The sequence below is a fragment of the Arctopsyche grandis genome, chromosome 11, assembly GCF_051622035.1.
Source record: "Arctopsyche grandis isolate Sample6627 chromosome 11, ASM5162203v2, whole genome shotgun sequence".
Taxonomy (NCBI): Eukaryota; Metazoa; Arthropoda; class Insecta; order Trichoptera; family Hydropsychidae; genus Arctopsyche; species Arctopsyche grandis.
In genome coordinates this window covers 25,327,724-25,341,012 of record NC_135365.1, presented here as the reverse complement: position 1 = coordinate 25,341,012, position 13,289 = coordinate 25,327,724, and the positions used below count along the sequence as shown (strand labels likewise).

General features: G+C 34.1%; 1 protein-coding gene across 1 annotated transcript in view; it reads right to left on the bottom strand.

Moving 5' to 3' along the window:
* Window positions 1-429: 429 nt before the first annotated feature.
* dati (zinc finger protein datilografo) overlaps window positions 430-13,289 on the bottom strand; it is a 104,440-nt gene continuing 91,580 nt past the window's right edge. Inside the window, exons 6-10 of the mRNA XM_077440557.1 lie at window positions 7,526-7,710; window positions 4,300-4,466; window positions 2,276-2,487; window positions 973-1,520; window positions 430-828 (exon numbers count right to left, since the gene is read on the bottom strand). Of these exons, the coding sequence (XP_077296683.1) occupies window positions 430-828; window positions 973-1,520; window positions 2,276-2,487; window positions 4,300-4,466; window positions 7,526-7,710 (1,511 nt within the window). The remainder of the gene's footprint in view (window positions 829-972; window positions 1,521-2,275; window positions 2,488-4,299; window positions 4,467-7,525; window positions 7,711-13,289) is intronic.

Below are 13,289 nucleotides of genomic sequence, written 5' to 3'. Positions count from 1 at the left end.
TCATTGAAATGCCCAAAGGTTACACTTACGATTCCTAAATTTTTCAAAAAAAAGAAAAAAGAACAAACAAAATCCATTCGAATGAAACATTTTTTGTTTGCCTTCACATAATTTTGATAATAAAGCGTCAAAATAATTTTTCATAAATCCTACTACACTTTTTCATTCTTGGATATCCAATCTATCAACTGCCACTTTTCGTTACTCAATATATTTTAGTTATTACTAACCGAACGCGCTTTTCCACTCCAAAAAAAACTTTTTTTTCTTAAATCAATTTCGAAACAATACATGTATTCGAAAATAAGAAACGCTAATTCAAAATTAAATATAAATTTACGTACTTATTAAAACAATAATATTTCAAATGCACACTTTCATACACTTGAAATAAACAAAAAGCGCGTCCAATTAGTAATAACTGAATTTTCATGGTTGTTGTCCCTGATTTTGTTGAGTGTGGTGTTGGTTTTGTTGAATCTGACCCTGATGTTGATTTTGATGCATCAGCGACGGTTGTTGTAAAGACGGAGCAGGAGAATGAGACAAGCCGAAACCCAACATTCTAGGATCTCCATGGAGTCTGAGGGCCTGCTCCAACCTTTGCTCTTGGGCTAGACGTAGAGCCTCTCCCAGATCGGGGGAGAGCCTTGCAGGACCTCCGGGTCCTCCATCTAATCCTTGAGAGAATCCACCATTGTGGCGAGCTGCGTTAGCTTCAACCCCAGCTGCCGCTTGAGATACAGCCAACCTCAAAGCTGCTTCAGCCTGACTTCTCAGCAAAGCTTCAGCTTGTTGCATCCTGAGAGCTGCCGTTGGATCGGACTGCTGCTGCTGATTCAATTGGTTTTCCAAAGAAGCCATTGATCTCATTGAATCAGCCATGGATCTCATCGTGGCAGCGTTCATAGCTACCTGAGCGGCACTAGGCGAATCGTTTCCCATAGGCGGGGTACCACCTTGATTATCCACCATGTTTTGCTGTTGCTGTTGTTGCTGTTGATGCTGCTGTTGTAGATGGACGTTGTGAGCATTGTTGATCCTCATGGCAGCAGCTAAGCTAGCCGCTGCAGCTTGCACCGCAGGATCTACTGGGGAACCTAGAGCTCCTTGGACTCCACCTTGGGCTTGTCCCATGATTCCAGCAGCTGCTGCGGCTATCGCAGCCATTCTGTTAGCATTGTGGAGATCTTCTGGGTTGTATTGCTGATGGTGGCCATTATTCGTAGCGGTTCGTAGCAGGTCGCCGAGTTTCGGTGGTCCACAGTTGTTGTTGTTGTTGGATGGAGGCTCTGATCCTGTCGACGATGGTCGTCCCGTTGAGGAACTGTCCGAGTGGGCGGAAGGTGAGGGGCATAAGGATCCACTTCCGAGTAGTAGACCGGAACCGGAAGCTGAGACTGCAGCCAGGAGAGCGGTTTCCCTCTCTCTGCGTTCGGCCGCTGCTCTAGATAAGACGTATTGTGCGGCGAATTGATGCTTAGGCTCCATGCGCATATGTTCCATGTGGGACAACAGTCCTGAAATAACGAAAAAGGGAACATTCATCAGTGTCGAAGTGCAATATGGATCACTGAGATTAATCGAATGACTATGATTTGAGAAACTCTGGCACGCCCCCTACACCTTTATTTTATTGACTATTACTGTATCGACAACATTGATTGTATATTTTTAAATGAATTGCAACACATATAAACATACATATGTACATATTTATATATAAAATATAAATTTGATACGTCGAATAAAAAATGTAAATTTACAGTCGTGGAACTGACTTTGCGTTCGAGTTCAAGTACAAATTAATGTTTACTGTTTATGACTTTTGAAAAAACTACTCGTTGAATTGAAAAATGTGTATATATATACAAATGAACAAAGGTAAATATTATTCATAAGTTCAATCTAAGGAATTATTGGTTACATTTTTTTACAAAAATTAATATGTTGAACGAATAGCCATACTCGAAACATTACATATGAGCAATCAATGGTGTCGGAATTTACAGGGAAGGATTGGGCTACTGGGAAGCCGGGAATTTTCGGACTGGCAAAACATTTTAGGGATGATTTTTTTAATAATAAATTTCGCTTGTCAAATTCCCGCCTTCCCGGTGACCCAGTTCACTGCTAAAAACCTGCATTAAGCCTACTGTAAATTGTGCCATGTTAAAAGAAAAATCTACAGCTAACCCTCAGCCTATTGAACGAACGTTTAACAGCAGTACTGCAACATTAGATATAGCCGATCAATGATATTGATGGGATTTACCGCTTTCATGGGTGAATACAGCTTGGCAGACGGAGCAGGGCCACATCCTCAGGCTGCTGGTGAGCTGGGTCTCGGGATGGCAGGCCAAGTGCTTCCTCAGGGACCCCTCATTGACGTAGTGCTTTCCGCAAACAGGACACGGATGGTTGGCGGTCCTCCGCTTCGCTATGTAAGGATCAGCTTTGATTTGTGCCGGATAAGGGGATGGGGGAAGAGACGGCGTAGACGATGGTATGCCAAGATCGCCCATGGTGCCACCACCACCACCGTTAGTAGGCACTGGAGGGTTAGCGGACGTTGGGAAGTTGGCTGGCGAGTGAGATGAGCGCAATGGGAACGTCGCAACTGTCGTGTTGTTAAATTTGGAATTAGCGAGTACGTCGATTGGGAGGTTGACAGGAGGAGAAAAGAAAGCAGAAATACACAGGTCAATGCGAGAAGCCAATGTTAATTTTAATGCTAAACAGTTATAACGACAACACACACACACACACACAAAGGACAATGATGATCGAGGACGTGCCACGTGTCGATTGCTTCACCATTTATTTCTCATTATCCAGAAGGATGTGTTAGATTTTAACGCAACGCAATCGACACTGTTAGTAAACGTTCCGTACACAGTTAGTAATGTTTAGAAATGATTTGTATTAATCAAAAACAGATTGAACGATTGGATCAAATTCACACCCTCAACTGTTTTGCATATGTACAATGTATGCATCTCACGAATTCAATACGGTAGGCTTTCAATTTATAAGTCTATATATGTACGTCTACATTGAAACTGTATCAGTAATCAAAACTTATATATTGAAGACATTCTTCGAATCATGAGATATAAACACTCTACAAGCTAGTGAGTCAATAATGAATTTCACTCAACTATTCAGATTAGGTGATACTTTTGAAGAAGCGTTTTGGATCATATATCGTCCTTTTGCCGTATAGTGACACATTTTATATAGGATATGTAAATATTTTGCCCTTCATAATATATATTTATATAGAGGAAAATTTTATGAAATTTTTTTCAAAAAAGTTTCTGTTACAATTTGATGTTTTATTAAAAAAAATTGATGTAAATAAAGGGCTAAATATTTATAATGAATGAAAAATCGTATGCAATTATTCCGGTTTCGTCCCAATTTGGTTGTTTGTTAAAAATGAGTAAATGTTTAAATATATGAAAATTAATTGTATACGATTTGACAAATGTTCAATAAAAAAAAATAGACATAATAAATAGTATGTAAATTGTTTGGTAACGATACTTTTGATATATTGGCATAAAAACCAACACCCCGTAGGTATATGTATATAATATAAATTAAATAATAATAAAAAATCGAAAAATATTACAAAAAACATTTTTCGCTGAAAATTTTAATAAGAAAGCAAAAAGCCGACGAAAAATTTTAACATCATATTATTAAAATTAATCGACGGCCCAAAATATTCATAGAAAATTGACTATAAATTAAATGCTGAAAGGCGTTGTATTAAATTATTCAAAATATACAAAATGATTCACAGCACATGTATGATGAATTTTAGAATTAAAACGCCATACAAATATGGATTGTTTATCGTATAACTTGATAACAGTTCAACGAGTTCTGTCAAAGGTCTAGTGTCATTTTCAGCGACTGTAACACCATTTTTTGCACTGAATCCATTTTCCATTATAAACATTCAGTGAGTGTATCATTTCAAGTCAATGTTAAGGCATATTGATCGGAATGTTATACTCTTCGAATGTTTACAGCCAAATAAGGGTTCGGGAACACGGCGAGGTGTATGCTTTCGGTCTCAGTCGCCGAGAGTGGAACTTGTCCTTTGGATCCGTGCTTGTATGGGCTTTTTTGCTCAGAATGATCTATTTTATTAGGTATGTCTTGGTTGTTTTGAGCTATGAATCACTCTGTATGGTCATGGAAGAGATATCTAAGGTGATTGATTGGTGTGTGTGGTAGAGGTGAGGTGAAGATTTCGACGGCGTCTTCGACGGCGTTTAACACTTACTGGCAACGCCTGATGCGTTCGGGTCCTTGTGAGTGTTCTTCATGTGCTCCATGAGGGCTTCCCCTCCGAAGACCAGCTTATGGCAAATGGGGCATGGTGTGGCGTTGGGCCCGCCGATCATCAGTGCTGCGTGTTGCTGCAAAACACCAAGATGCAGTTGTAGCTCCTGCATCCGACCAACCGACACAGTGGTAGATATAGCGCGAACCGGGAACACAGTTGGCGGTTCGGTTGTTTTCGGTTTTGCGGTTTTTCAGTTTTCAGTGTGCAGAGTTGAGAGGTGGACGGGAAGCGCGTGTACACAATCATGGACAACAAATTTAATACACACATACATAATACATCATCAATACATATATTACAAAAAAAAAATAATAAAATGAATTTTCAAAATTTTAATAAATCAATTGATTTTATATATGCCAATTGTAAAAAACGCGTACCCCCCCAGTTTCATATTTGTTTAGTTGTACGGAAAATAATGTAACTTTTCAATTTTGAATCAAAAAATATCACGGAACTCCTCTATTCTAAAGGCTTCAATATATGAGCCGTTTAATCGAAAATTTTTTTTTATTATATATTTAACCAGTAGCGTGGTCTAGTGGTGAATGTTGAATTATCTCGTACTTGATGTTACGAGTTCGATTCCCGCTAAGTCTCGCTATTGGCCTGACCTTGATTTGTCAAGGTCGATCGTTTCTTATCAGAATTTGCCAATTTTTCTGATTTTCATTGAAACGATTCCTATAAAAATTGGCGTTTCCTTCCCAATTTTCTGTTGCGAACCTTTAGTTATTGTTATATCTTAGGTTTCGCCATATTGCTCACCATATATGTCTCTGTGGTTGTTTATCGAATATAAAATTCGTATTGTTACATGAAAGTTATTCATCGTTATTTATCGTATTAATACGATGTTTGTAATATCTGACCATAGATGTCAGATATTGTTTAGATTTACATGTATCTATGTAATAATTATGTGGACCAGGAAGGCGCATTTGGGGTTTACCTGTTAAGCCTTCATCATCATTTACCAGCCACTGCTGGATGAAGGTCTCTATTTTCAACATTTCTCATCCATCTCATCCAACACATTTTTCTAATTTCATCCACCCATCTACGGCCTATGTATGTAATACAAAAACCGTAAGGAAAAACTTACGAACAATACGATTAATTATGATAAAAATTTAAAAAACGACATCTCAAAATAAAGTCGGTTGTTGAGTCAGACTTTTAGTCAGAATTTAAAAAGCACTATTTTTTTTTACTAAAAAAATATCATCATTCATCAACCACTACTTGATAAAGGCTAATTCGTCTCCACTTTCAGCATCTCTCATCCATCTCATCCACCCATCTATCATGTATGTGGCCTTTATTGCACCCTTCTACATTCTCTCAGGTACTTCTTTCTTCCATCTATTGTACGTTCTTCTAGCTACGTGACCTACCCATTGCCATTTCGATCTCTAAACTCTTCATTATATCGACTACCCATGTCATATTTCACACGCATATTGAACTACTAACTAAAAACGACTAACTAATACTTGATCGTGTGCAAATCTGATGGTGTTTCTATCTTTGACTTATTTTCACGTAAGGTCAAATTGAGGAGAGGCCTGATATTTGAAATAAGTGTTTTTGAATGATGAACTTTAATGAAACAAAAATGGTTGAAATAATTTCTATAATCTATAAATTTTAAGTTTTAATCGAAACAGTTTACATATGTATGTAACTGTTTCAGATATCAAATTGACAAAATATTTGTATGTAGATAAATACGAAGACTTGCTTATTATCCTAAAGTTTTGATTTCTTTATATTGCTAGATTTGTAAATGTAATATGGTTACATATTCATATATTATTATACATAGATTGAAATCGAAACGTAAAGTATTCGTTGACTTAAGTTACGCTCGCGAAAATATTTCTACATCTTTCCCGGGAAAATTTTCTAATAATAGAAGGAGCGAACGATTCGTCAAATTTTACAGAGGAGTTCCATGAAAATAAATAATATACAAACAAATAAAAATAATTCTCTATCTTTAGCATCCCCTCGCTTATTTTAATTTATTTTATTGTTACCCTATGCAAAAATTGAATTCAATTTGAAAATAATTATACTAGTAAATAATGGACAATGTGTATGTAAAGCGTGGAAGTCTTCTATTTGGATCTTTTAGTCATATTAAATTTGTTATTTTATATTGGGAAAACTAATATATGTATATATATATTTGTTATTTCAAACACACCATTGAAACATATATACATAGGTACAGAGAGAGAGAGAGAGAGAGAGAGAAAGAGGATATATGTATGTTTGATTTCATACATAAATAATTATTGTAATTGAAATCGTATTTTTTTGCATGCACTGATAATAAATTCAATATTTTTATTTATTGTTATTATTATTAGGATTTAGATTATTTATTTAATACATCTATTATATATGTACATATCTGATTAAAGGATTAGGATCAAATCAAAATAAAAACGTATTATCGGGGTCAACGAGGTTGTATCGGATGGGAAATACAGAAAAAATATAATAGAAAAAAAATGCAAAATTAGTTTAACAGAGTAAATAAATAATATAAAATAAACTACAAGAACTGTTTAAAACAACCATATTAAATAAATTAGTTATTAAAAAATAAATATAATAAATCGATCGACACGTTTAAATCTAGTCGTATAAAAAAACTTTGTACATGTAAGCTGGAATGTTTTCACTTTGTTTTATTATTTTTATTACAGGTTTTGAAATGTCATCTCAAGAATAATGAAATGTATGTACTATTCAAAAAATATTAAAATTAAATTTAGATACAGTTATTGATTATTTATTTAATGTAAAAATTTATTGAATTTGTTGATGTTTTTCAATGAATTATTTCAGCATATTTCTTAATTTGTACAAATGAATATAAAGTTAGATATTTAAAAAATAATTTCAATATATATTAAGCATCATATGTACACATATATATAATATATATGTAGATTGCAGGTGTGGTCAAGCGAAAGCTGACAGGTACCTTTCTTATTATTGAAATGTAATGTTTTTCAACTTTGTAATTTTTAATTTTTGTTTGAATATTCGGGAGTGTCGATCGATATAAAAGTAAAATATGAAAATTAATCAAACTAAAATTAATAAAAGAAGGGAGGTTGGTGCGGGAATACATACATGACTGACCTTGGACGTGTGAGTCCTAAGGCTACTCTCGGTTGCAAAGCCTTTGCCGCATATGTTGCAATGGAAGGGTCTGTTTTTGGCCCTCTCCACCTGAGCGTCGTGGTTCCTCAGGTGCTGCTGTAGATTGGACAGCTGGATGAAGGCCCGTCCACAGTCTGGCAGATGGCACTTGTACGGCCTTTCGCCTTTTGCACAGAAAGAAAAGCAAGATGAGTACAAACGTAAAAGGAATTCAATTCACAAACACACTCCAGAAATAGTCTCCTTGGCTGTTGCTGAAAAGGACTATCCAGAAAGCAATGCAACTATTGAATACCTGAAATGCCTTTAAAGATATCACTTCAACATTCTAACCACATACGATAACAAACTATCTATGAAATTTTCGATTGAAAATGTAGTACTGAAAAACTCATAAGATTCCAAGCAATATTTTTGGTATGAGATTATTCCATTAAATAAAAATATGTTTTGAAATTATTTATTATGAATGAATTTAAAATTAAAATATGTATACAATTTGATTATATATACCTATATACATAATCGCATTAAAGATAGATTGGTCATGAAATGTACATTTGTCACGTGGTGCGACATGTTCAATGAAACCGTGTTATAAAATATATAGTTAAAACGTTACATAAATATAAATCAATATTATAGACGTATTATATAACAAATATCTACTCCTAACTCCACTCTAATATGACCAAATTGTCAAATTCAAATTAACGTATTATTATACTATAATATGCTACATTTTATTGATCGTATATGGTGAATCAAATATGCAGTTCTGACTCATGATTTTGTAATTTCGTGTGTTTATTAATATTTTAAAGGCTTTAAATCAACGTTTGTTCTATTCTGATATACTGTATGTTCTATGATTTGTATGGACGTGATTTATTTAAAAACGATTTCAACATAAAAATAAGGCATTTCAGGAACTTAATAGTCGCACTCGATCGGAATGGAAAAATGTGCATCTAAGCATTTTATCCACGTAATGCATCTACATATTGATTCAAGTGTTGATTCAAAGCACGCACATGTGACATAAAAACAGATAACTCTATGCATTTTTCTTTTTATTCGTTGAATCTATTATATGATTGTATACAAGTCTGTTTGGACTGTCACAGAATGCATCAGTCTGAATGCAAAAATCATCCGAGAGGTTCTTTTTTTGTGACGCATGTGCCCCGGAAAATGCTTCGCTCAACGGGAAATGTTAATGCAAAAATTTTCATCAAGCAACGAATCGACTGGAGGAAAGTGTGCCAAAAGTTTGAATTGATTTGTTTGGAAAAAGTTGAGCATGCTCAAAGTGGGGGCTCTGTATTTATATGTGGCACTTTTTTTTTTTTAATGGCAAAAAAGAATATCTCGGATAAATTTCACATACTGAAAGCGCATTGCAGTTTGTTCCTAGCCTTGAGGACTTTGGCATCGTGGTTTTTAAGATGTTGCTGAAGATTCGACAGTTGGATGAAGGCCCTGCCGCAGTTTGGCAGGTGGCACAGGTACGGACGTTCGTCTGTAAAGGATTTTTCTAATTATTTCACCAATTGTGTCCTCTGACGTGAATTGATCGGTCGTACTATACTCTCGGGTCATTGGTCAAGCGAGCGTTCCGACTTGCATTATGCAGCTGCGTTGCATACGCTCGGTTTGAAATCACTTTTATTTTGTTACGGTGTATAAAAAAAAGATGAGACGCGGACAAGATGGGAACTGTTGTTTTGCGATGCAGGGACGCTGCGTCGAATGTTTATTATATTATATACAATATATGTTTTATTGAAAATTAATAGACGTTCTAATATCGCGTGTACGATCGGAGTATCGAATTGCGTATTGTCGCGTGAGCGTTTTCGAAGGGTATTTATTATGGGCTATTATGTAATATAATGGATAATTCTAAACAGAATGTAATTATGAAAATTTAAAGTAAGTACCGGCTTATAAAAAATTACGGAAGACGGTCGGGCGAAAACGTATGGGTTGAATATTTGATTTGTACCTTCGAAGTAGTACTTATTCGATGTGGAATATTTACATAAATGAATAATAAATGAAAAATAATATTTAAAATAGCTAAACTTTTTCTTAGTAACAACACGATAGCTTATGTTTTTACCTCATATACTCTTTTATATATCTATGTATCCATACATACATATGTATGTTATAGTCCAAGTGTACATTTCGTTTAATCATGAATTAGTTTGTTCATGCAGGAAACAATCTGGCCAAAAGATGTTTAAGCACAAACTATTGGAATAAATATTCTCAATCATTTGTCTCATCCTCTACATATGTATGTATGGTTACCCAGGGTTGTAATATTTTTTTTTAATTAGTAAAAATGGAAATTATAGCAACGTCGTAGTGTGGTTTCCATAGAATTTTCCTTTTAAACACTTGACCTTTTGACATGTCAAAGATTTTGACAGCTAAAAGTTTCATGCGACAACTGGTGAGTCTATTTGAAGATAGCTTTTGACTCTAAGAACTTAAAACGAAATCCAATAGTAAGTGTATTAACAAACTAGTATCTTCAACCACCAACAATAAAGTAATATCATATGTACATATTTGGCATTAGATACGTCATCTTATAACATTATAGAGATTGATTCAAAATATATCTCTATTATGCTTTCGTTTGAAAATTGAAATGTTTAATTGATAAAATATATTTAATGTAAAAAAGCATGTATGGTATAAAATTGATTTTAAAATGCTTTTTATTATTACTAAATTATGTTCACAATACATCTCATATATATTTTAATAGCTACTGATCTACTGATCATTTTCTATTTTACAATTTTAATTTAAATTTGTTAATAATCATAGTATTATATTATTCTAATGTTAATGTACATCATAATAGGAAAAAGAGCTCAAAAACCTATTTACAATTCTTATGGTATAAATATCATCATTATCATTTACAGCCATTTGTCGTTCAATACTGGATGAAGGCCCGTCCAACACGCTTCCAATCGTCTTTGTTTTACGCAATTCTCACCCATATCACCTCATTTTTTCAGCTACCCATCCTTGCGGTCTTCCTTTAATCGTTTTACATTCTTTGTATAGTATAGTATATGTACATACATAGATATGCATAAATGGAAGTGACAGACGTTGCCCAGTCTATACACTCTGAATAATGATTGTCAACAAATCACGTCGTTGATTTTACGTATAAATACTCATCTATGTATCTTTCGGTAAGTTTTCAAAGAGAATAAAATATTCAAGCATTTAGAATCGTATAAAATAAAGACGCATGTGTGTATGCATGTCTTCCTGTCAATAACGTTTTAATGTTCATGGCCGTAAAAAGCGTCGTTTTGTCGCTTTTGCACGACGACGCACGTTTCGCGCGTCCTGAAAACGTTTCAGCGTCATTAATCTCTTAAAGATGTTTCCACGGTACGAAAATAATTCTCTCTTCTCGAACAAACGCACAGGCCTATTTTTGCACGCGCGTTTCCATACAACTTTTTTCCAATTTTACTTTTTCGAATTCGAACGCGCGTAGTCTGTGGTCAGTGACAAAGGAACATACCGACAATCGCGAAAATTCTCAAGTCTTGCTGATTTTGTTGCACGCGCGCGTGCGATTGATTAATTTAGACGTGGACAACTAAGATACTTGGGTATATTTAAATTTCGGGGAAATAAACTTCCGACGAGTGTGCATGTAGTGTTTAGTAGGCCCTGTTCGAATGCAAGTCTATGCAATTTGGGTCGTTAGTTGGCAGATGGTTTGACATATAGCGTCTGGAGCGGCGGATTCTGGATCTTATCCCAGCTTTGTATAACAATAATGGCGTATTTTTGGAAATAGTTCGTTCGCTCGTTCGGATTTCCGAAACGTATATAAACGTATATATCCCGAGAGTTATGTCGTGAGAATAAGACAATTGCTTTTTTTTCGTTTTCGCCATTTAAAATGCAAAATATAATATTTAACGGCTTGTTTTTTGTTGTTGTGGATTTTCATATGTACATATACATCGTTAAATTTCATTTGTATGGTTGATGCTTATTTTGAACAAAACTGTAATAAGGCATTCTTTTAATCCCAAATGTATTTACACATTTGACAATTTATGTAGTAACTATTTGATACTAAATATAATTTGAATTATTATTACATATATAACAATAAGAACTCAATTTATACAACCAACATTATATTGAACAAATTGTATTAAGAATAGGTTACATTTCAAATATGATTTTTTTCTTTAGCTCAATCATTTGATGAAAATCGTTTAATTAAAATAATCTTTTTATACAGGTACATATACAAGTCAGTATTGGTTAGGCGAATTAAAATTGAAAATAAATCTCTTATAAAGCATTCGAATTATTTCAAAACTCTTCTACGGTGTAAGTTAGAGTACCATGCAGTAGAATATCAAATTTGGTGTTCTAAAGTTAAAATCCAGACAAACATATGTACGTACAAAAATATATAAATTTGTAAATGGAAGATACGTAGAATGAAAATATAGATATGTGTAGATGAATTTTGTATAAGAACTGTGATGTAATTTTTTATAAATATTTATAATTTAATGATTTTCAATATATAAATTTTATTGTACAAACAATTGTATAAATTTATATGATTGATGTCATTTTCTAACTTAGTGTGATCAATTTATATGGATCAAAGATGACAATAGATATCGTAAGACAAGAAGGAAAAGAAAGGAAGTGAGAAAAGACAAGCGGATGACGCAAAAGGACGCTGCACCGAGATGCAGCAAGGCAGGGCCGCGTGCGCAGGTCAGTAAACTCGCGCTAGCCGATATAATAAAATGCAATAAAAAGTGCAGCGCTGCACTCGGGCTATTTTTGCATCTGCCCCGCCGAACTGGACGTTCCCGGCTCAAATCGCGACCGTAAAAACTGACCGGCAAAATTAAAATAGACGACGAGGAGCGAGTCGCGAGACAAACTCAAAACCGGAATTCTACAATACAATAACATAGAGCAAAGTAAATAATGGAAACATGTCATTGGATTGTATAGAAAAGTGGTGAAAATTTGATTGATCCACTTGAAGGATTGAATGCCTTGATTTGATGCATTTTTTGTCTTTATCTAATATTAAGTTTATATGAGATGAGAGTAAATCAGAGCGAAAAAAAGTAGTTTTATCACTGAGTTGCAAAGGGGTAGTAGAAAGCCATGTATGGATAGCTAGCTGTCCAAAAATTATTAAACTAATCTAGCTTCATGTTGGAGACATTATCTTAATTCAATGTAAGCTTATCCCCGTATATCAAAGTGAACTGAAGAATGTTAGTGGCTCAAAATCTGATGACAATTTTTTGACGGGTAGAAATGTCACTGAACTGACAGAATGAAGCTAATAAAAATTTCGTAAAAGGTCTAATTTTAAATTTTTATATTAAGCTGAGAAATTCTCATGTATTTAAGTAATGCAGATTTTTTTTTGAATAATATAAATTAAAGAAAATAAATTAAGAGTTTTATATTCTCAATTATTTCTGATGAAATTGTATGTGTTTGAGTTTAAGTAACATAAAAATAGCAATTCTAATTAAATAATTGATCAATTTTCCTTTTATATCCTTTTATTTAGCAATCTAAACATTCTAAGGTATGTACATATATCAGCCGTTATATTTGAAAGTGGCGGAAGTTCAATTTTCAGTTCCAAAAACACTATTTCTGTTTGATTTAATTTACAAATTGTAATCAC